The sequence below is a fragment of the Microtus pennsylvanicus genome, chromosome 16, assembly GCF_037038515.1.
Source record: "Microtus pennsylvanicus isolate mMicPen1 chromosome 16, mMicPen1.hap1, whole genome shotgun sequence".
In the NCBI taxonomy this organism is placed as follows: domain Eukaryota; kingdom Metazoa; phylum Chordata; class Mammalia; order Rodentia; family Cricetidae; genus Microtus; species Microtus pennsylvanicus.
The window spans coordinates 36,022,351-36,045,329 of NC_134594.1; the positions used below are offsets into that span (position 1 = coordinate 36,022,351).

Below are 22,979 nucleotides of genomic sequence, written 5' to 3' on the forward strand. Positions count from 1 at the left end.
GTGCCTAAATCAGTCTGTTCAAGATTATGTTGTTCATTGCTCACTGGCTGAGTTATGGTCACATATAAGCTTAATGGAAAAATCTTTTGAAAGTAAGATCTTGGAGAAAGCTGAAATAGCATTTAGAAGGATAGATGAGATGGATAGAGATCACGGGACGATGTGTTATAGTCTGCGTGATGCATGTGGCATCTCTTTTGAAAGATTCGTTCGGGAGCTTCAGTTAGAACACTTGTATCTGGTGGCTTGATTTTGGCTCGATGCGGTCATCATGTGCTGCTGCTTGGGTGTTTTGAAAAAGTACAGAGTCTTCACTGCATAGGTGGAAGAGCTGCTGTTTCTCTTACAGGATCATGCCGAGGGATTAGGACTTACTGAAAGGAGTGGGTATTGGGGAGATAATTGCAACAGTTTGGGGTTCTAAATAGAAAAAAAAATACACAATTAGACCTGCTTTTGGCTCTTTTGTTAAGCGTCCCTGTCTAAAACCTTTCTCTGAAGACTACAGTTTCCCATCATCAAATAGTGCAGACCAAGAAACGCACTCCATCTTTAGGAGTCGACAGAGATGCGGAAATGACATTCTCTCTGGAAAAACCATACGGACAACTTCAGCCTTAGCTAGGAATAGACGCATGAGACTCGGGAGTCTGGGACAGGAGCAGCAGGACCTGGCTGTGCCAGCGGAGGGGTAAGCAGCAAAGTCAGTGGTGTTGCTGGGCTGGGTGTTTGGGTTAGGTGGATTAACTACATTTCCTCTGTGGGGCTCTGTGGGGCATAACCTCACCCATCATGAGGTGCTCCCGTGTGCTTTTGTAACGTTGAAGCTGATGCCCCCTAATCAGTTACTGGCCAAGGAACCTGGCTCAAGGGTTTCAGACAGTGACATAAGTGTTCCATTAAATTTTAACAATTTGAGAGGCAAATGGATGACGGCAGTATTTCCTGGACCAGGTCTTCCTGCCTTGAGGAGGGACTTCACGATTTGATTATTTCACACTGTGTTTGCTTTTATAGATTTCTGACACCAACACTGGATCTGAGCTGTCCTGATAAATTAAAAAAGAAGAACTCTGGGCTAGATCAGTGCTTTTTTTGTTGTTGTTGTTTTTGGTTTGTTTTTTTTTTTTTTTTTTTTAGCTGTTTGCAGCTTTCTCATGTGAGACACTGTGCTGTTTGTAAGATTTGATTCAGGCAGTATTGGGATTTGATTTAGTTCTAGGTTAGCCTAAATGTTGTTATGTACACAAAAGCTTGCAAACACATCTTATTATTTAGAAATGCATACATTTATTGCAATTTAAACAGGAATGCTTGCCTGAAATTAGCAGTTAATATTTCCCTGCAGTTTATTTTCGCTGAAAAAAAGATGTTTGTTGGCATAATGAGCGGAACAATTTAACAACATGAAGTAGCTATAATATGTCCAAAATAGTGAAAAACCCAAATTCAGAGGTGAAGCCCTTTCTGCAAAGCAATCGTTGGTCTGCCTGCACCAGGACTTAGCAGTGAGCTCTGATTCCTAAGTGCTGAGCAGATAGGTACCACCTGCTCTCAGAGTTAAACACCAAGGCCAATCAGGTGGGAAATAATTCCCTGTAGCTGCAGGCCTGCTGAGTTGCTAGGAGCCTGGACCTTTGCTTTTGTACGGGAGTGTTGAAGTAGGCCCGTGGAGTTGTCTTGTCCGGGATATGATAGAGACAGACCTTTTTCTCTTTAGGAATTGCTGAGCTCTGTTGGTACCATGGCTGATGCTTCGTCAGTTCCAGAGGCTTCTTCTGGGCTCTGCAGCTCTTGGCAGTGGTACTGTACTTTCAGTGGTTTGCCAGGGTACCAGAACAAGAGAATACGGCAGGGAATGATTTCCTGGGAAGGAATGGTCTAAATGTTATTACTTGGAAAACTTGAAGTTAAAAGTTTGACACACAGGTAAAAAATGTTGCTTTTTACCTGTGTTGAGAATTCATGAAGTAGAACGGTGAAGTCAAAGTCAATACCATCATCATTGGTTTTCTAGAGGAGGAAAACAGAGTGAGTAGGGCAGACACCGTGGGGTTTGTAAGCTCAGGGTTTGCCAGGTTGTGTCGTCTGCTTCCGTGGGTGGCCGTGTTCCGGATCAAGCTAGAGAAGTCATGGATTACATTCAGGTTTTGTCCCTCAGTTCTATGGAAGTCTGGGTGAATGTCCTTAAAGCTTTTTCTCTCTGGTATTGATGGCTTTTGTTGAAGGCTGACGTCTGTGAGGATAAGGAGAATCTTCTAGAAACCTTAATGATGTAGGTACTGTATGTGTGCCTGTGATATGTTCATCCTGCTCCACTCTGACAGACAAGAGAAAAGCACCAAGTTTCTATTAATACAGCATGTTAGGTCTGCTCTGGTCGGTGGTCGGCAGGCATTCGTCCCCACCCCCCACACACACCCGTTTCCTCTAGACTTTAATAACTCAATTTCCTAGTTCCCTTTTTATAGTTCTTATTTTTATATAGAGAGGATATGCTTCTCTTTAATAAAAAAGATAGGATTATTTTTAAAATCTTCAGCCTTCTTATAGTCTACCAAGTTTTTAGTGAAACGACTGAAGAATCTGAAAGAGCAGAATGATGAAAAGGAAACTGATTTTAGACTTTGTCTTTGTTCTTATGCGGATGGAGATTTTCCCAAGTCATGTACAGTGGGTGGGGGGGGGGGCTGTAGATGATGCAGAGGAGGCAGAAGCAGACCATTCTTGTTTGATGACTGTCTTCTATTAGTGGGTAGGTTTCTTTCTGGCCTGCAGTATACACACGAGTGTTTGAACATCTAGGACACAAGCCACAACACCGGAATTCACCAGGGAAAACTGTCTTTCCTAAGAGAGTCACCTACCAGCACTTCCTATTACAGTGACCCTTCTGAATCCGTGGGTTCTGTACCCACACATGTAGCTGACAGAAATAGAAAATATAAATTCTGAATATATATTTTCATGTGGGCATGTTTTTGCTGCTGCTCCCTAAATGAAACAGAATACCAATTGGTACAACCTTTTCCTTGTACATAGGCAACCTAGGATAACACGCAGGAAACATGCGGGACTTAGAACTAGTGTGGTCTGAGGTTTGCGCCAGTGCCCCTCGGATGCAAAGGGACAACTCTATCAGCCTGGTATTCATTTGAAGGTATTTGGCCTTGCCTGGCCTTCATTTTGGTGACTTTACCTTGCAAGGAAATACTGACCTTTCCCAAGTTGCTCGTCAGAGGACCCTGTTGGCTGCCACCGCCTGTACTATTTCTTGAGGCCCTGGCTTTACAATGTAGTCTTAAAATGTTTAAATTGATCTTACGTACATCCCTTCAAGGCAGCGCTTTCTTATTCTGCTTTTGGAAATGGCATATTCTTTAATGTGTATATTTTGGAGATAGGGTCTTATGTAGTCCACACTGGCTTGGAACTCTAGCTCAGGCGGGTCTTGAACTCCTAACCTTCCTGCCCCCACCTCCTAAGTGCTGAGACTTCACGCAAGTCCTACATGCCTGGCTTTCAAAAGATCAGTTTTGAATGAAATTATGGTAGTTTTCAAGTTTTAGGTAAAAAGAGGCTAGGCTTTCCATAAATGGTAGAATACCAATTTAATTTAATAAACTATTTTGCTCAAACCACAGATCAGGGCTCAGACTGTATGTAGTTGGGTAGTAGAGTGCCTGCTTCATGCACGTGAAGCTCTAGGTTCATTCCCCAGCAGTGACAAAAGAAAGGGATTGCCTGTGTTAAACGTGTAGGCAAAGTTATAATCCCCCATGCTTGGATCTTCCTTCAGGAGGAAGGGTTCTTGAAACCACACCCCAAACACAGCTTGTTACAGAACTGCAGAGGTAAACAGTGCACCCCGCTGTCTGCCTTCACCACAACAAGCCCTGCCAGGAAGTCATTACTTTTAATATTATTCAGAAATAACCTCTTTGGCGTCTATTCAAACCATCACAAATGCCAAGCGCTTATATTCCAGATTGATGGTGATTTATTGTTATTATTTTTAATTTTGTAACTCAGACCTCTAGTCTTCCTGGAAGCCACGGGGAAGGAAGCCTTGCCTGATCCCACCACCCATGTCCCCTGCATCCCCTAAAGGGAGAAGCTAAGCCCTGATAGAACCAATGCGGTTTCAGTAAAATATGTAGGCTTGAGCTATTAATATAAGTGGTCGAAAAGAGGCTTCTCGGCCAAAGAGATATGGCCGGTGAGGTAATTTCTGTAAGGCTGGGCTAGTAAAGGCTTTAAGCTTATGTATAGTCTGGAACTCACTATTATGAGTGGTGACCTGGTAGGTAGATATTTTAGTGCAGCTACAAGACTTGCTACTGTTGGACTGGAATTAAAATAATCAGTAATTTTGCTTTTGTCCATTTGTATTAAAGGCTAAGGGAACGGTGAAAGTCTTTATCCCCATTTTTTTTCCCCTTAACTCCTATATTCCCCCATCCTTGGCATAGTCAGTCTGTAGTCTTGGGAATGCCATTTGTCCTTCAGGTCTAAAGAGATAATTATTGCTGGATGATGGGTCTTATTTTATGAATGTATTTCAGCCCTTCCTTTCTTTGCCCACTCTTCCGTTGGGCCTTGTTGATCTGGGACTGCGAGTTTATACATTTGCATCTCTTTATACTCTTGCATTCGCAGGTAAACGTAGCCCTGAGGATTCAGATAATAATTCCTACCCATCAGGCTTGGGGACGTGAGAAGCCCTCCAACATCTCCTGCCTCTGAGCTGTCTTGGCCTTGTCAACTCTAACTCTGTTAGAAGGAGTGGAAGGAGACAAGTGGGGCCATACCCTGACTGGTTACCTAGCAACAATCAATTTTAGGGTAATTTCTGTTAAAAAAAAGACTCTATAAAAAGATCAGTGAAAAAAAAGAAAGCCAACAACCTAGGTTCTGTTTGATGTCTGCTTTCCAAAGACCATTATTATCAGCATCAAAAATACTAACATTGCAAGTTCCTCAGAAGATACTGATGATCTGCCCATGGGTGAATTGTGGACATGTTTGCTGTTGGTACTTAACACTTGGCTCAGCTTTTCTCTGGAAAAAACTTTCTCTCCCTGTTTCACATTTACCTGAGAAGAATCCTAACCCTGGTTAAAGGTGCGACTTGCCTACCCCCCTGCTAAGAGCAGCAGACTCTCGGCACAGGTCACTGACACTCACGTGAGGGCCCACCTCGTCCCCGACACAGCTTCTCGTCGTCACCCTCGCCTCTTGGCTCTGTCTTTTCACTAAGAGGACATAGCAGAGAACTTACACTGGCTCCCACCTGGGTTAGTGTCACCTGTGACTGGTGTCCCTTTCCCTTCCAGGTGGAGTCTGTCAGCTCTAAGGTTAGACGAGTGCCAGATTCGGTCTCTTGTGACGATATCCGCCACTGCTTGTGATCTTGCCCGTCGGTGGCCTGATTACAGCCCATCACAAACCTCTATGACAAGGTATGACTATACATACCGTCTTCTTGCCACAACTCAAGACAGTTCCTCTAACACTGCCCGATGTCTTTTCCAGTCAGTGCATAGAAACTATCCTTCTAGGTTCAGGTCCCAATCCCCAAAACTCTTCCTTCAACACTAACCATTTTCTGATGCTCACATCCAACCTTGAGTGGTACTGCCAGTCCACCTGAGTTCAAACCGCATCCCTGGCTGCCCCTACATCTATGCCCCCACCAAGCCTCCTGTTTCCTCCCTTGTTTCACCACCGTCTGTTCTCAGAACGGAGCCGGCTAGAGCCCGGGAAAACCACATCATGTTGCTCTCCTGACAGGATAAAGACAAGCCTGGGCTCACTGCCTCCCAGACTTCCAAGGACGGACAGCCTCCACCTCCTGCTATAGCATCTCATTTCCTGCACAGACTCCCTGATCAGTCTGAACAACTCCAGAGCCTTGCTGCTCCCTCAGTTATCAGCCACCCTGCTGCCACCCCTTCTCTGGCTCTCAGGGCCATTAGCTTCTGCTCCAGTGCGACTCTCCTTCCTTTCGCCTCACTTTGACTACATACGCTGTCCATCAAGATCCTGTGTTTCCTCGCCCCCACCCCCCCGACTTTCTCTTTTCCATAGCCCTTCCTACCCCTGTTTGATACATATCTGCTGGTTTATGATCTCTCTATCTGGGTTCTTTATAGAACTGGGTCTCATTGAAGACAACAAATGTGGTTTTGTTTACTGCTACCTCAATCTCTAAAACAATCCGCGAGCCATTGCAGGCGCTCAGATGCTTGCTGGATGAATGAAACCTAATGAAAACCCTTGCCACGAAGGTAAGAGTTCCCGCCACTCAGTCAGGAGCCCTGCATCCCTGGGGCTCAGCTGACCCGGCTCATTTTCAGGTTCTTACCAAGTGCTTTACACTGCTGAGCTGGGTCAGGTAGTAGTGCAGAAACTGGGTTGTCTTCTCCCACATCACATAAGAGCTGCCGAGAAAAGCCAAGTCCCAGATGGGTCTCAGTTGGGGATCAATATGTCCGTGACTATCTGAGAAGGAGAGAAAAGCACATTTGTACTACGATGGTTTTTAAGGTGAAACGTGGGAAATTTCAGTAATGAAGTTAGGGATGTAGTATTAGATCAACTCGCAGCAGTGTCTTGAGCCGGACATGAGGTCAAGAGAGAGATTGTGTGCTCTTGGAATCAATGGGCTGGACATGGGGGTCAGGGGAGGAGCTTGCCATGCAAGCTGGAAGACCCAAGTTCAACCCTTGGACTCCATATAAAGGTGGAAGGGGAAAACTGACCTCACAATGCTAGCCTCCACGGGTATGTCCCCCACCCTTTCACCCCCGACAGAAATCAGAATAAGTAAACACTAGAATTTGAGGATGAAAGGCAAAAGCTCGCACGTGGTTGTTCTGTAGAGAGCAAGGAGACATTAGACGCAATGGGTGTACCGGGGGCCTGGCACCTGGCAAGTGCTCATCGAAGAAAACTTATTGAGAGTAGAGCTCAGTGGCCTTGGCTTCCATGTCTGCCATCCTCCTGAAAGGCCTTGGCTTCCTGCTCCACCGTCATCCTGAAAGGCCTTGGCTTCCTGCTCCACCATCATCCTGAAAGGCCTTGGCTTCCTGCTCCACCATCATCCTGAAAGGCCTTGGCTTCCTGCTACACCATCATCCACTGTTGCATGATTCCCCTAAGGGTTTGGTCTCATCTGTCTCTTCTGCCAACAACCAAGCGCCTTCATGCTCAGAACTGAGCACAGCGGTACTCCGTTGACTTCTCAAGCTAACTTCTGTAACCCAGTTGTTCCACCGGAACATGGTAATCATCGGGGAACTGCGACTTGATTAATGTTAGAGAAGTTTCAGACTTCTGCTGTCTGGCAGAATTATTAGTGCTTTATGAATAAACCTGTAGTGTCTTCTTGGTGTGAGCAGCTAGCTGGATCGATCATTAGGGTTCCAGAACGTGTAGTGCAGGATTCCAAAGCCACAGTGTCAGGAATACCTCTGCCTTGGTCCTGCTGTCACGGGGTTCTGGCATCCTTTCCCCCTTCTTTTCCGTGATTGACACTTTATCCACACAGCTCACCAGCACTTACATCTTACTGTGGCTTGAGATTTGCGATCGCCAAATGCATCCCCCTCGAAGATAAACGAGTTGCCCTAACTACTGTCAGTAGGGGGACACATGACAGGGTCACTGTACTTTAGCAACACAGGGTGTTACTGATGATTTGCAGCTCCTCGGGTCTTTTCCTCTGCTCATAGATTGTGTTCATCTGTGTGAGGCTTGTGAACTAACTGAAGAGGAAAAACGATGCGGAACGAGAATGAGATTGTCTTGCTTATTAATTAAGCTATGAACGTTCAGTGCTCTGGAGGAACTAAATACTGACTAGAAACTGCTAAGGCTTGAACTGGCTACTTCAAGCCTGCCTCCATAGTTGGACTCAATCTAAAGCCAACGCTTTGGTTTGTTTATGTTTATAGAAATTTCTAAATTCAATTGATTGCAGACATCTACTGTTACTTGATTTCGGCTACTCAATATATCAAAAGTCATTTCCTATTGGAAACTGGGTAAGTAGATTAAAAGGGTAGTAACGATGAACAAAAGTATATTTTTCAACAAATAATATAAATAAGTTGATAATTAGAAGATTAAAGTGTAGTAATATGAGCGGCAGGGCTGCGTCCCCAGCACCCCAGCTGCCTGGCTAGCTTATGCCTGAAATAACAACACACAAACTGTATTCTTTTAATCACTGCTTGGCCCATTTCTATCTAGCCTCTTCTTGGCTAACTCTCGCACCTGGACTAGCCCATTTCTAGTGTAGCCCACGAGGTGGCTTACCAGGGAGATTCTAGCCTAAGTCCATCCTGGGTCGGAGCTTCATTGCGTGTGCCTCAGAGAGCAGAGCTCTCGAGTCCGCCCTGGAGATGGGAGCATGGCGTCTCTCCTGAGGTGTCTGCTCCCGAGAGGAGAGCTGTCGAGTCTGAGTTCACTTCCTCTTCCTCCCAGCATTCTGTTCTGTTTTCTCCACCCACCTGTGTTCTAGCCTATGAGGGCCAGCCAAGCAGTTTCTTTATTTTTTTAACCAATGACCTTCCTCCATCATTAAAGTAGGAATATATTGCATGATTTATTGAATCATAACATTATTTTATAATAAAAGTTCATGTCTTTTAAACAAAATAATATTTTGTACTTCCTACTGATAATCGGTACTTTCTTAGAATCTAAGGCAACTGCCTCGATATATTGTATCTTGCACGCATTTAGGGAAACAGGACTATCCCATTGATATGATGGAACAATGGGTCCACTAATATACAGCTTGCCTTAGAAACCTGCGAGCTTCCAGTAGAAATGTCTCTGGTCTCTTCAGCCTTCACACACTCAGACTACACTCTGGTGTATTTGTCTAGGAAACCAAACCTTTTGGATCCTCAGCTAGTTTTGCACATATGAACACCCAGGACCATTGAGTGTCGGCTAAACTTGCAGTCAGAGCACAAGTCAGATTCTGTTGATGAAAACTGCCCTCCCCTATGACTGAATTCTGTGTGCGCTTGTGGGTGTGCAGACACGCATGTACCTGTCTGTATATGCACATGAGTGTTCTGGTGCATGCATGGAAGCCAGAAGGGGTGTCAAGTCCCTTGGAGCTAAACTAGGCAGGTGTTTGTGGAATTACCTGGCTTCCTACACAGGTGATAGGACCCAAACGCTATTCCTCACGATTGTGCAGCGAATTCTCTTCTCTGCCTTTCCAGCCCCAAGACTTCTTGGGGGGGGGGGAGGCGTTTATAGTAGCCAAATCTAGGTAGTCTATTGAATGGCCCCTCTAAGTACATAAGACTTCGTAAGTGAACAGGATCCAGTTGAATGGTTCTATTGAAAAGTGTTCCAAATCTGATATGGTGGCAAATGTTCCCGGAGAAGTCCTATCCAAAGTCAGTAGCTTAGAGCCTGTACCGTTCTTGCAGAAGACCCACACGGAGCAGCCCCCATCCACCTGCAACTCCGCCTCTGGGCATCTGATGCCTTCTCTACTCCATGGGCACATGTTCTTATATGTGCATATGCAGGTGCACACACACATGCACACACACACACACACACACACACACACACACACACATGAACACACATCACACAGTTAAAAATAAATCTTTTTTTAAGGAGCAAATGAGCCCTATTTCCCAAACTAAAGGGGAAACATGATCCCCATGAAGCTATTGATTTTTAAATATTAGTCACTAGATCACCTATCCCAAGCAGCATGAGTATCCTCAACAATATTCTGAATTCTCATAGTTGTTTGGCTCAAGATTTGATCTTTGTTGTCAGTGAAGGCTGAGGTGCGAATCACTCAGGCCCGGGATATTAGAAGTGCAAGCATTTAGTCAGTGTCGGTAAGTGGGGGCAGATGCAGTGACAGACGGAGCCTGAGCTCTCAGGTGTGGATGAGGAACGGAGGGGTCTATGGGAAAATGAGAGTGTGTGGGAAGGAGAGCGCCAGGGCGGCCAGATGTCAAGCTCGTGCCCAAGCGCAGGTCCAGAGCTGACTTCTGTGGTTCAGGGAAATTGGATTTGCCAGTAAGTGCTGAAGGCCCTACTGCGCCCACACACTTTGCTGAGTGCCAAGACAAATGAGCTGTGCTCCACTCCAGCTGAGTCACCACGGAGGGCAGGGCACGTCTCTGGGAGACGGCTCCACTGCCCATTAGCCACTGACCTGAAATGAGATAAACACGGCCCTGCTGCAGCAACCCAGAATGGCCCAGACAGTCACTCCGCCAACCCTGGGGCAGGGGGGCTGAGCACAGACTGGAGTATCTTGTCAGCTAAACCTCCTAAAGCTATCAAGGAAACTCTAGAAGTATCACCTCAGGGTCTAGACTCCCCTTGCAGTCTGCGCTTGAATCTATGTGATATTTTTCGTTTTCAAAGCCTTCTGTCTTTTAATCATAGAGTCAATTCTTGGGTTCTCATTCTGGGATATAAAATGGTCAGCTAAAGGGACTCATTGGTATATTGTAGAGATGAACAGAAAATGATACCTGTGAACTTGGTTTAAATAATGAGACACATCCCAATCCATAGCTGAACTTTAGCATCTCTCCAGACATGCAAATGTAAATAACCATCCCTTTTAAGGTTTAGCGATTATATATACTCCTGACTATAGGACCCCCAGCTACTGATTCATACCAGGGATGCGGTCGACATTCAGAGGAGTCTTCAGTTGCTTCACTTGCTTGTAAAGCAGATAATCTCTTTCCTGCCTCTTCATTTTCTCATTGAGCCCCGTGCAGGAGACATTAACGGCTGGTCTGGGTTTTTGATTCTTGAATAACACCTTCGCGAAACATTTGCCCAGACGTTCCTCACCTTCCTGAAATAAAAGTTTCGGAGTTACCAAAGAAGGCTCCTTATCAACTGTGCCCAGTGCAGCTCACACAAACACACGGGCTGAGCATCCATCGAGTGTGGCAGGCTGGCAGCAACAGGAGGAGCCTAACTTTGTCGAAGGTGAGTTTTGTGTTCATGGATTGAGGTTAGCGTGAACTGGAAGCTGGCCGAAAGCCAGAATCCCTGGGACACAGACCTCCGGGCATGCCCCCTGGGTGGCTTGATTGTGTTAATCAGTCCCCCTGTTGTGGGTAGCTATGAGCCTGGATTACAGAAGTGGAAGAAGGGCGCACTGGAGAGGCCACAGTGTCGTCACTCGCTGCTTTCTGGCTGTGGGTGCAGTGTGACTCCCCAGTGTGACGGACTGTGCCCTGGACCTGCAATCGAGACAAATCTTGTTTCTCACATCAATCTTGTCGGGATTTTCTCACAGCAACAGAAAGGCAGTCCTTCAACCTTGCTGCCATCTCAACTTTTTACCTTCTGATTTTGCTTTTACATAAGGATGCTGGAAATCTCACCAAGAACCCTGTTGAGCCCACCTTGGCTCACCTCTCTAGGATACTGGCTGCTTTGCTCTATCTGGAACTAACACAGTGGTACTTGGGTATTACGCTTACTAACTTGAGTCAGAAGACGAAGCGGGTTCCTATTGACGTACGTGCATGAGTTAGCTCCTTCCCTAAATACCAAAATGCTAACATCTAAAAAGGAACCCACTCCACATCTTCAGTTCACGTGACTTGAACTGGTGCCTGTCTGAGCTCAGCTACTAACCCAGGCTATAAGAATTCTGCCTCCCTATTCTGAGGGCTCTACAAAATTAAACCCACCAATCATCCAGACTGGACACATTCAGACACTTGCTTGCACTCAGACCGAGGATTCTGTGACCACCTTCACATATGTCAAATCCAAAGACTTCGGGTGTGTATGCTCTTGGGCAGTGGTTTTTCCCCATCCTGGTCAAGGTTCTTTAGCTTGGCCATTAAAGCCAAGGACCTATCCCCAGAAAAGCGCACAAAACGCTTACAACCATCAGAATTAGGCTTGAAACAATGAGTTCACAGTGACTAGCTCGCTAGCCATGGGTGCCCAGTCAGGGTGTCCTATCAAAATGTGACCGGTGGAACGGTTGAAGCAACAACCTTTATTTGTCTTTGGTGATTTCAATGGCATCCTGGTGTTGAGGCAAGAACCAGAAACAAACTCAAAAGGTCCCCAGTGAAGGGAAGGAAATTATAATCAAAGTTGGGTCTTCAAAATAAGCCCGTTTCTAGAACTAGTTTTTTTTAAAAAAAAAAAAAAAACAACAAACAGCCAGGCGGTGGTGGCGCACGCCTTTAATCCCAGCACTCGGGAGGCAGAGGCAGGCTGATCTCTGTGAGTTCGAGGCCAGCCTGGTCTACAAGAGCTAGTTCCAGGACAGGAACCGAAAAAAAAAAAAAAACTACGGAGAAACCCTATCTCGAAAAATCAAAAAACACTGGGAGTGTCTGTTCTGGATGGGAGGAGGGCTTGGTGCCGTAACTAACTTGCTAAGGATTGGTGCAGCATAGAAAAACTGGAAGACTCTTTATGCTCCTATCAGGGAAGCCCCTGCTCCTTTGATGACAGCCATCCCGGGGTAGAGGATGTCCCCTCTGTGTACCTCCCATCAGACAGCTCTGTGGAAACAGTGCCGCTAAGATGAAAGTCCGACCTTCGCTCCAGTTGGCTAGCTGCACTCCGAGAGTGTTATTCCATCAAATCCACGGGAGCATGTTGTCGGTCAAAAAAAAAAAAAACAAAAAACCAGTCATCGTTAACGTTTAGCCGCAATGTTTTCAGTTTGCAAAACTAAAAATTAAAGGCACGTCCCTAATCCTTCCAGAAAAATCAACTCTACAGTTAATACGCAAAGTCAGTGTGTATCGCGCGAGAACTTGCTTCTGATCCCGGCGAGCTTTCTTCCAGAGGCACTGGGTCAGGGGTGCCAAGCCTTCTCTGAAACTCTGCCTCCCACGCTTTGATGTGGGGCACAATGGCCTGCAGTTCCCAGGCTTCTTAGGCCCGGCCCACCACTACTGACAATCAGGGCTGGCCTCTCCACACAGATTCTGGTTGCTGCCTCTCAGTCTGACTCCACGCAGGGACGATCATCTGCTTCTAATTTCCACATAGGGTTTCTGCTTTCTCTCTCCTGAAAATGGGGTAAGGCAAACTAGCAAATCGTGGGCTGCTGGTGGGGATTGCAGGGAGGCAGAGAGAGCCTATAGCGCACAGGTGCAGAGAGAGCCTGTTGTGCGCAGGTGCAAAGAGAGTCTGTAGTGCGCAGGTCACTGCTCTGTGTTTGTTTGTTTGGTTGGTTTGGTTTGGTTTTTCGAGACAGGGTTTCTCTGTAACTTTGGAGCCTGTCCTGGAACTAGCTCTTGTAGACCAGGCTGGCCTGGAACTCACAGAGAGCCACCTACCTCTGCCTCCCAAGTGCTGGGATTAAAAGCGTGTGCTGCCACCACCCGGCTTCACCGCTCCATGTTTTATGCAATGCCATGTATAAGTGATTCTCTAACCCGATACCGAACTGGCCCTGTGCTGTGCCAGCCTGCCAACTAGAAATGTCACCAGCTGACAGAATAAAGAACACACTGGCATTTCATAGTGAGTCATTCTAAGGACTATGAAGTGCAAGGAGGGACACCCAAGGGAGCTGTGACATTCTCTCCCAGGGCCCGACGGAAGTGGGGAAATGACGGGACGGTGGACGGTTTTTAAATGCAGACACATGAAACCAGCAATTGTTGAAGCCCTTAAGGAAAGACGAGAAAAGGGGTCCCCGAGCATGATCCGGGAATTCTAAACCGCTGCCACGGAACTCTGCAGCCTGACCTCTGTGACCTGCACCGTGGACCAGGACAGATGTGTGATCAGCCAGAATTCCTCTAATTCGCATGGCCTTCTTTACGTGTTAGAGATTGTACAACTGGAAATTACGTGCAGAGTGACTCACAGTGTACCCAGAACAGTCCACCTGCCAGTCTGACTGTCTGCCTTCACCTGGCAAGGATTACACAGCAAGAAATGGTCCTCAAGTGCTACCTCCCAGAAGAAATGGGTCATTTAGAGAAAATTTTAAGTGTTGGGCATAGGAAACCTCCCTGCAAGTCATTGGTCAGGGAGGCCCAGGAGAAGGGAGGGTACTCAAAGCATTGTAACTAAATATTGGAGCCCAACGCTGGGGACTTCAACCATGGTTGCAGGACACCAGGAAATCCATCTCAGACCAACCAGAAAGCTCTCCATGCTGTCTGGGTTTCATAATGCTGGAATGTGCTCCGCAAGCTGCTGGGGGCAGAGAAGCAGCCAATGGTCCTGTTGAACGCGGGCCCCTGCAAGCCGCAACACTGACCTGCCGAAAACGCTGTACCCAGGAGTGTGACAGGGACCGACGCTTACGGAGGTGACCATTCAGTTTCTGCTAAAAGGTGAGTCCGCTCCTCAGGAGCGATTTCATGTCTGGTGCTGTAAACCTTGTCAAAAGCCCATGGCTTGGGAACCCATATGCCCCAGGGGTGTTATTTTGATCAACGATCATGTTGTCCACTTCCTTCTTAATTATTTATGTTTATACCCATAGATTTGTGTTGTTTTCCACCTTGGGCAGGGAAGCTTCTTTTCGCAGGGAGTAGCAGTTAATTCTGAGTCTCATGAGTCTCAGCCATCAATGAGTAGAGGGGACATCTATGTCACCCTCCCCATCCAAGTCTCAGGGAACCTCAAAGAAGGGTGCACAGGGGGTGAAAACCTACGGAAAGGTCTCCGTGCTAGAGAGATGGGGCCATGTCGAGAGCACTGGCTGCTCTTCCAGAGGACCCAGTTTTGAGTCTCAGCACCCACACGACACAAGTGTCTGTAACTCCAGTTTTAGGGGAGTCCAGTGTGGTCTTCTAGCCTCCAAGGGCACCAGGCACACACATGGTACCCAGACATGCATGACGGCAAAACATCCATACCCATAAAACGATTGTTAAAGGCTGTCTTCCATGACAGGGCTGATGCACGCATCCACTCAGCTCACAGCAGATGTGGGGACCTGCACAGGGTCGAGCCAATCAAAATTCTCACATGGACTGGGGTGGGCCTGCTGAGGTCCCACCTCTAGGTGAGGAGTTATGGTCAGTTGGTGGCTGCTGGAGGAGGGAGACTCACTTTTTTTTTTTTTTTGGTAACATGGCCACTGGTAGGTTAGCCATGCCCCAGTGGAGGGCCCCATACATATCTGTATGTGGTCAGTGCTAATTAGTAATATATATATATATGTATATATATGTATGTATGTATGTATGTATAGTAATAATAATGGATATGAAGTTAGGAGGAAGATAGGTTGGTGGGTGTTGAGGAAATTTGAAGCACGATTAACAAAAACTTAGAGACAAAAATTGGGGTTCAACTTGAAGGTCAGAAAAGCAAAACTGCCTGCCAGTCACTGGTTCTTACCCTGACCTCAGTCTGAACTGGCCATCTTGCCTCCAGTAAACCTCAGAATGACATTGATGTTTGGGCAAGCTTTATTTATTAAAATACAAATGAGATGCCAATGTGGGAACTAGAGAAAGGCACTAGCGGGTGAATAAGCTCAAGATACATTGTGTGTATATATGGAACTTGCAAATAATAAATTAAAATATTGTAAGTGAAGACCGAACATATTGACTTAAGAAAAAAGCTCATCATAACAGTAAAACTAATTCACCAGTGGAGTCTCCGCAACCTTCCTGCCTTACACGCAGGCTAGATTCCAGTTAGTGCCTTCTGCTGTCTTCTCGGAGCATGCTCAGTAAACTATTTCCCTTCTGTCCTGAAGGGTAAGTTACTGCCTTCCAGTCCTCTCCCACTACTGTGGTGGGTACCCAGTCTCACGTTTTCCATTAAAGAGTGTATTTACAGATGCAGCCAATGGGCTACATCACTAATTAGGGCAACTTACCTCCTCCAGGTTGTAGCGCTCTGTGCTAAACACCAGGTTCACTTCGCATCCCTCTTGAGGGTCGACCTAAAATGCAGAAACATAATCTTAGCATGGTGGGATCATTACGGCTATTTTCCTATCCGGAATTTATTCATTTTTAAAAAATATTTATTTATTTATTATGTATGCAATATTCTGTCTGCGTATATGCCTGCAGGTCAGAAGAGGGCACCAGATCCCATTACAGATGGTTGTGAGCCACCACGTGGTTGCTGGGAATTGAACTCAGGACCTTTGGAAGAGCAGGCAATGCTCTTAACTGCTGAGCCATCTCTCCAGCCCCCCGGAATTTATTCTTGTTGGGTTATAGGGGCGCACACTTTTAATCCCAGCACTCAGGAGCAGAGGCAGGTGGATCTCTGTGAGTTTGAGACCAGGACTACATAGGAAGACTCTGTTTCAAATAAAATAAAACAAGCCATGTTCTTGGGACTGAGAGATGACTCGTAGTTAAGAGAGATTTCTCCTCTTTTAGGGGACCCAGGTTCAATTCCCAGCATCCACATCGTGACTCACGACTACCTGTTGTTATTCCAATAAAGGGGGTCCAGTGCCCTCTACTGGCCTCCAAGGGCATCAGACATGCATATAGTGCACATACACACATGTAGGTAAAGCACTCACATGCACAAGAATTTAAAAACTATTACCAGCATCATGTTCTTGGGGCACTGAGGCAAGTCAGTGGATCTGCTGTGATTAGGCCCCAGGGACACTTGGACTGTTCTGCTTATGGTTTGACCCACTCACAGAGACAAAGCTAGAAAAGGGATATGGAAAACCCAGAGTGGAAGTCGGCTTTTAAAGCAGTCATTCAGTGAGAAACAGGCGTGGGGACAGGCTGGAAGGACATCAGTTCTGACATCTTTCAGTGTTGCGTGTCTACCCCAGGAACTATCTGGGTGCCCAGGCAACCTCACCAGGAAGGCCGATGAAGGCTTCCTGGTGTCATCATTGGTCAAATGGAATACAGACAATGAATGGATGATGAATTTTCAGGCGAGAGCATAAAGGAAGAGCGGTGGTCCAGGGAGGTGCCGGAGACAGTGGAGTATCCTAGGTGAGGGCTGAAGGATGGCAAAACAGTCACTACATCTAGATCTGGGGATGCCCTACAGACAGAAACAAAGGCGTCCTCAGGTCTGATATAGTCCCAGTGTTAAGGGTTCCCTAAAGATCCTGTGCTAAAGGCTGAGTCCCTCAAGGTGCCCACGGGAGAGCTGAGACTGGAAGAGGTGGGGCCCAGTGACAGATCTGTAGGGCCACCGAAGCAAGCCATCGCAAGACTATGCATGGTCTCTTTCCTTTTCTCTCTTTTCCTTCCTGGTCACAGAGAGGGCAGTTTTGTTCAGTCACACCTTCCCACTGTGATGTGCTGTCTCACCAAAGGCCCAACCACAACGAGATGGAGCCATCACGGACTGAAACTCTGAAATGGCGAGTCAAAAATAAAACCTTTCCCCATTAAGAGTTGGCTGTCTTGGGCATTCGCTGTAGCAGAAAGCTGGTTGGCAGGGCTTCCCCTTGTAGTTTTCACAGGCAGGCATACGTTCTAAGCTTTCGATATGCGTATTTGGGTGTTTATACTTCTGAACTAGCACTTGTTTGTGGAGTAAACTTCAGTTATCTGGAATTTTATATTATTTGCCACCATTTTTAAAACAGACCAAAATGATCGTTCAATAAGAGGAATACTATCTAGAAAAAAGGGGAACCTTTATGTTGCACAGAGTTGAAATTACTTCACATAACCCTGATTTAATAGACTTTTATAAACATCAATTTCCTTTGAATTTTGGCCCAGGGATGCAATGACTAAACATGGTTGTTTGACCTTAAATAGACCAGATAGTATCCATTTCTACAATTGCGACCGGATAAGAGACAGGAGTGAGCAACAATTATTTATGTAGAAAATATTTAAATATAAAAAAAAATGTATGGTTGTTTCTGGAAGAGAATGGTGTTTGTCTAGGGTTCATTTTAAGCTTTCAACATGTAACCAAAGGTAGACATGGAAGTCTGTCTGTCCACCCATTTGGAGCTAAAAGATAGACCCCCCCTAGCCAGCTTTCCCAGAACCCACTTCCAGTAAGGAAGCAGGTGAGCAGAACCAACCATTGTAGCCGTAGCCAAGGGCACTAAGTTTAGGAAGGTTATCTGTACTGTAGTAGGTGAGGCATGAAGTAACTGATTTTTGATTTTTAAATTACATCTGGGGGGGGGGTTTGTGTATGTGTGTATGTGCTTCTCTCTCTCTCTCTCTCTCTCTCTCTCTCTCTCTCTCTCTCTCTCTGTGTGTGTGTGTGTGTGTGTGTGTGTAGGTCAGGAGACAACTTAAAAGAGATGGTTCTCTCCTTCTACCATGTGGGTCAGTCTCAGGGATCAAACTTACAAGTCAAGCGGTTTCACTTCTGTAAACAAGCTTGGTTGCACCAACTGCACAGGATGTGTGTTTGATCACACGCAGGCAGGAGGTACTTAGGCAGGAAGTACATCAGGATGTATGCTTACCTCTGATTGGACGAAGGCAGGAAGTACGTAGCCCAGTAGGTTTTGCCTATATGTTTTGCCCAATGTAATTTGGAGTCATACTCTGGGAATGCTCAGTATGGATCTGGTCAGTATCCATAGTCTTGGCCAGGATTTAAAAAGCTTGCTTTAAATCTGGCTCAAAAACTATGGTAGTGGCCTTATTCTTACCTAGTTGGATTAACAGCAGCAAGCACTTATACCCACTAAGCCATCTCACCAACCCCTAAACTACCTCCTGAACTAGAAAAAATGTGAAAACAAAGGGTTGGAGGTGGCACCTCAGGGGGAATGGTCAGAGCCCACAGTAGGCTCTAGGCCTTTAATGGCTTGCTGCCCTGGCTCTGAGTCCCTGCCTTTCACATGTGACCTAAGGACCTGGCCATGGGCCCGGCATGTTCCCTGGGGTGCTGTAGTTTCTGAGTGCAGTTGTATCTGTGGGAGCCAGAACTTCCCTCAGGTTTCCAGACAAGAAAGGGGTGTCAGAGATGGAGGGCGAGCCCCTTACAAGAAGAGGAGGCAGAAGGAGCCAAATCAGATCGGAAGCATCTGAAGTGCGCAGGAGGACTTAGCAGAGGTGATCGAAGTATGGAAGTGGACAAGGTCCTCCAAGGATGACACAGAGAAAGAGAAGAGGCAACAGAAGCATCAGCCTTCACGGCAGTAACAAATGGCGGCTCCTGATTTGCCAGACGGAAGCCCTCTTGAGGGGCTTCCTTATTCTTAAATAATTCTGCACATTTAATTTATTTCTGTTGTGGTTTCCTTGAGACGGGGTCTCCCTTGCAGCCTTGACTAGTCTGGAACTCACCATTTAAAACTCACAGGGATTCATCTGTCTCTACCTTGAAGCGCCCTAACTAAGGGTAATAGGGGATTTAAGGTCATATTTATATTGCCAGATTGTTGGAAACATATGAAGCCAGGTGAGGTCAATAAACTATTGTTAGGCAGGAGGGGGGAAGTGACAACCTAACCAGGCTCATCAAGGCTCTGAATGTCACACCTAACCCATTGTGCTCCACGAGGAAGAAGAGAGACAACACTCAAGGGCTCCACATAAGCGGGTCACTAGTTGACAAGGACACAGGAGCCTTGTTTCTACTGGTGGCTTCTAGCAGGGGCAGAAGTGGGGTTTATGAGCATGAAAATCACAAGCAATTGTTGCCAAGTTACAATCAGAAATTTCTACAATCAGAAATCAAAGACTAGGGACTTCCCTTGTGTGTTCCATCATTATCAAGCAACACAGAATGTGAGTCCAACCAATCAGATTCATTTGTTCTTTCTGTTGTTCGGAGGAGTAGCCATAATGTCTCGGAGAACTAAGGGGCAAAACAGACTGTTTCTATTGTCTAAAGAGGAGGTTAGTCAGTCACTGGGAAGTTTCCCCCTCCCCCAGGACTTGGAAACCTGCGCTTTACTTCACCCTACAGATAAAAATGGGGTCTGAAGTCAAAATGGCAGTTACTGAGGACCAGGTGCTTTTGCTTGATCCCTTCAGAAGCTGAGGCAGTCCCTCTCTGAAATGTTTCTTTCTTTGCTGTTTGAATCTTCTCATTTTAAATAGGCACCCGTGAAAGCTTCTACTTTTCATCTCAAATAGGATTTTAGTACTTTATTGTGTATCAAGGCTCTCACTCTTATCTAATCTCCCCAAAGCCTCCCCGTCTTCCTTACCCCCAGTCACAAGCTGCTTTGCTGGCCCCTGTGAGATAAGCCCCACAAGGCCAGGCCACCTTCATCTTGAGAGATTTGATGCTCACTGTCCTTGATTGGCAGCCCGTGCTCTTCAGTATCCCTGACTCCAAGATTACAGAGGGTCTGCCTTACCCCAAACCCTGTGCTAGGTGAGGGAAAAGCAGACAAAAACAATACCATTGCCTGCCCTCAGGAAGCCTAGAGCATTAAGGACTCATATGTGCCACTGTAGACACAATTATCTGATTTAAGTTGACTTATGGGCTTTGGAAGGCTAGGATCCAATCTAGGGACCTGGAGGTGACATTTGAATTCAACTCTGAAGACAGACGAGGGACTGGAGGGAGTGGGTGAGGGAGGAGAAGGTTAAAGGGCCTGAGGAGAACTGGAGGAAAGAAAGGCTAGCATCAGTGCTTGAAACAGCTGACCAGGTGGGTGAGGGCTGCCCTGCAGGTTACTGTGCACATGACTTGGGGTGGGGTGGGGGGCTTTAAGAAGGTCCTTGACAGGAGAGCAGAGATGGATACCCACAGCAAGGAGGGAGGATGGGACAGAATGTGGAGAGTGAAGGGTGCTTCCTGAGGGGACAGGAGGGACTTGAGCCAAGGCAGGGATCACAAATGTGGACAGAAATACATGCTGGATCTATACAAGCCCCATCAGAAGGTACAAAAAGGGGGCTGGAGAGATGGCCCAGTGATTAAGAGCACTGGTTGCTCTTACAGAGGGCCCAAGGCAGTTTCTTTATTAACCAATGAAATCAACACAAAACAGAAGACCCTCCCACATCACAAAGTGACTTGTCACAGGTGCCCCACCCCAGAGCTTAGGTCTACGTTTTTATTAGTTTTCTCATTGTTAGAGTGCCTAGAACCAGGACTGTGGGAAACACAATGCAAGGTTTTGAACTTAGGCCCCTCTTGGTCGACTGACCCCTCCCCCGCCCACCACACAGTCTCTCTGCATCTTACATAAGAGGCTTCTACATCTGTGATATAAAAAAGTGAGAACATTTAATTCATTTTGAAAGAGCAGAATCCAATACCGTGCAGAGGCGAGCCAGCCCCAGCTTTCCCACCACGGAGAGTAGACTGCAGGGACAATCTGAGTGTCTAATCTGAGCCTCCCATGCCACCCAAAATGACCATCTGCAGAACAGATGAGGATGCTGTGCCACTTTCTTAGACACAGCCGGAGGGAGAGTGCATTATTCCCACACTTTCCAGAATAACGTTCTTTGCTAAGAAAAGGCAGACAAAGCAAGTGGCCATGTGACTACAACACAAAGGAATTAGCAGGGGCTCTTTGTAGTTCTGTGAGAAAGGGGAGTGTATGTGCTACAGCCTAGGACATAATGCCTTACCATCTGGACCATTAGTGCCATAGAGTTTATATTGAATCTGGGCTTTGTGCACTTGGTTTGTAGAGCCCTTAGTTCCTGCTCCCCGGTGGCCATTAGAAGAGCTGTATCTGCTCTTTCTGGCTGCACTGTCCCGGCTTCTGGGAATTGCTCAGTGCCTTGACTTTGTTGGGCTTGACCTGCAGTCCTTTGGGAGGGTTGGGGGCTACTTTCAAAATTCTGTTTGAGAAAACATGCAATGAGGTGCCTTCAAAGAGCTAGATTCATTACCCTACACCTATCTTTTTTTTTTTTTTTGGTAAGCAAAAGCTCCTCAGATCCTTATCAAATCAATACCATGTGTTCATTTAGTGCTTATGTATAAAGCATCTTGTAAGCCACTGGGAGGGAATGAATTTATGTCTGTACCTATTACAATCAACCAGATCTATCTATCTATCTATCTATCTATCTATCTATCTATCTATCTATCTACTATCTATCATCTATCTATCTATCTATCACCTACCTATCTATCTATCTATCTATCTATCTATCTATCATCTATCTATCTATCTATCACCTACCTATCTATCTATCTATCATCTATCTATCTATCTATCAATCACCTATCTATCTATCTATCTATCTATCATCACCTACCTATCTCTATCTATCATCTATCCATCTACTATCTATCTATCTACTATCTATCTATCTATCTATCTATCTATCTATCTATCTATCTATCTATCTATTATCTATCTACTGTCTATTATCTATCTATCATCTATCTATCTATTATCTATCTACTGTCTATCTATTATCTATCTATCCTCATCTATCTATATATGTCACCCATCCATCTATATATATCTGCCACTCTCATTCTGTGCTTTTCCTGACTTCCCATAGATCCTGTGTAGAAACTTATATCACAAAGCCTTGAAGTAGATATTTCACTATTGCCATTTTATAAATGAAGAAACAGGCAACTTGTCCCAGAACAAAGAACTGCCCTGTCAAGAGCTGTCAGTTGTAACATATGACCTATCCTCAGAGCCCATCCTCCCAAGACTGCAAACACAGAGGTGCAAAAGCAGGTGTCAGCAGCCCCTTCCAAGAAAAGGATGCCAGCTAGCTTGCTGCTGGTGTGTGTACGAGGGAGCGGTAGAATGAATCCTTGGCCTGAGGTGGACTTTGTACGGTATCTGCAAGCCAGATCCTGTAGATAAGAACCTTTCTCTGGGAGATACTGGCCAAGGAGGACCTCTGTACTAATTTGCTAAGGTTTCATAGTAAAGGATCACAAACTGGGTGTCTCAAAACAACAGGTAGTTGGTAGTAGGCAGAATCCACCGCTGCCTCTTCCTGGCTCCAGGCGGTGGATCCCATTCCCTGACATCCCTGACTTGCAGCTGCATCGCTCCAGCCTCTGCCTCTGCCTTTAAGTGGTGATCTCTCCTCCTCTGTCTGTCCCTTCTCATGGCCCTTTTAAAAGGACAACAG

General features: G+C 46.0%; 1 protein-coding gene across 1 annotated transcript in view; it reads right to left on the reverse strand.

Annotated features, from left to right (window-relative positions):
* Positions 1-1,281: 1,281 nt before the first annotated feature.
* The window catches only part of Rarres1 (retinoic acid receptor responder 1), a 32,608-nt gene continuing 10,910 nt past the window's right edge, over positions 1,282-22,979 (reverse strand). The window contains exons 2-6 of the mRNA XM_075950366.1: positions 15,857-15,922; positions 10,687-10,870; positions 6,368-6,504; positions 1,951-2,013; positions 1,282-1,866 (exon numbers count right to left, since the gene is read on the reverse strand). Coding sequence (XP_075806481.1) covers positions 1,717-1,866; positions 1,951-2,013; positions 6,368-6,504; positions 10,687-10,870; positions 15,857-15,922 — 600 coding nt within the window. The 3' untranslated portion in view covers positions 1,282-1,716. The remainder of the gene's footprint in view (positions 1,867-1,950; positions 2,014-6,367; positions 6,505-10,686; positions 10,871-15,856; positions 15,923-22,979) is intronic.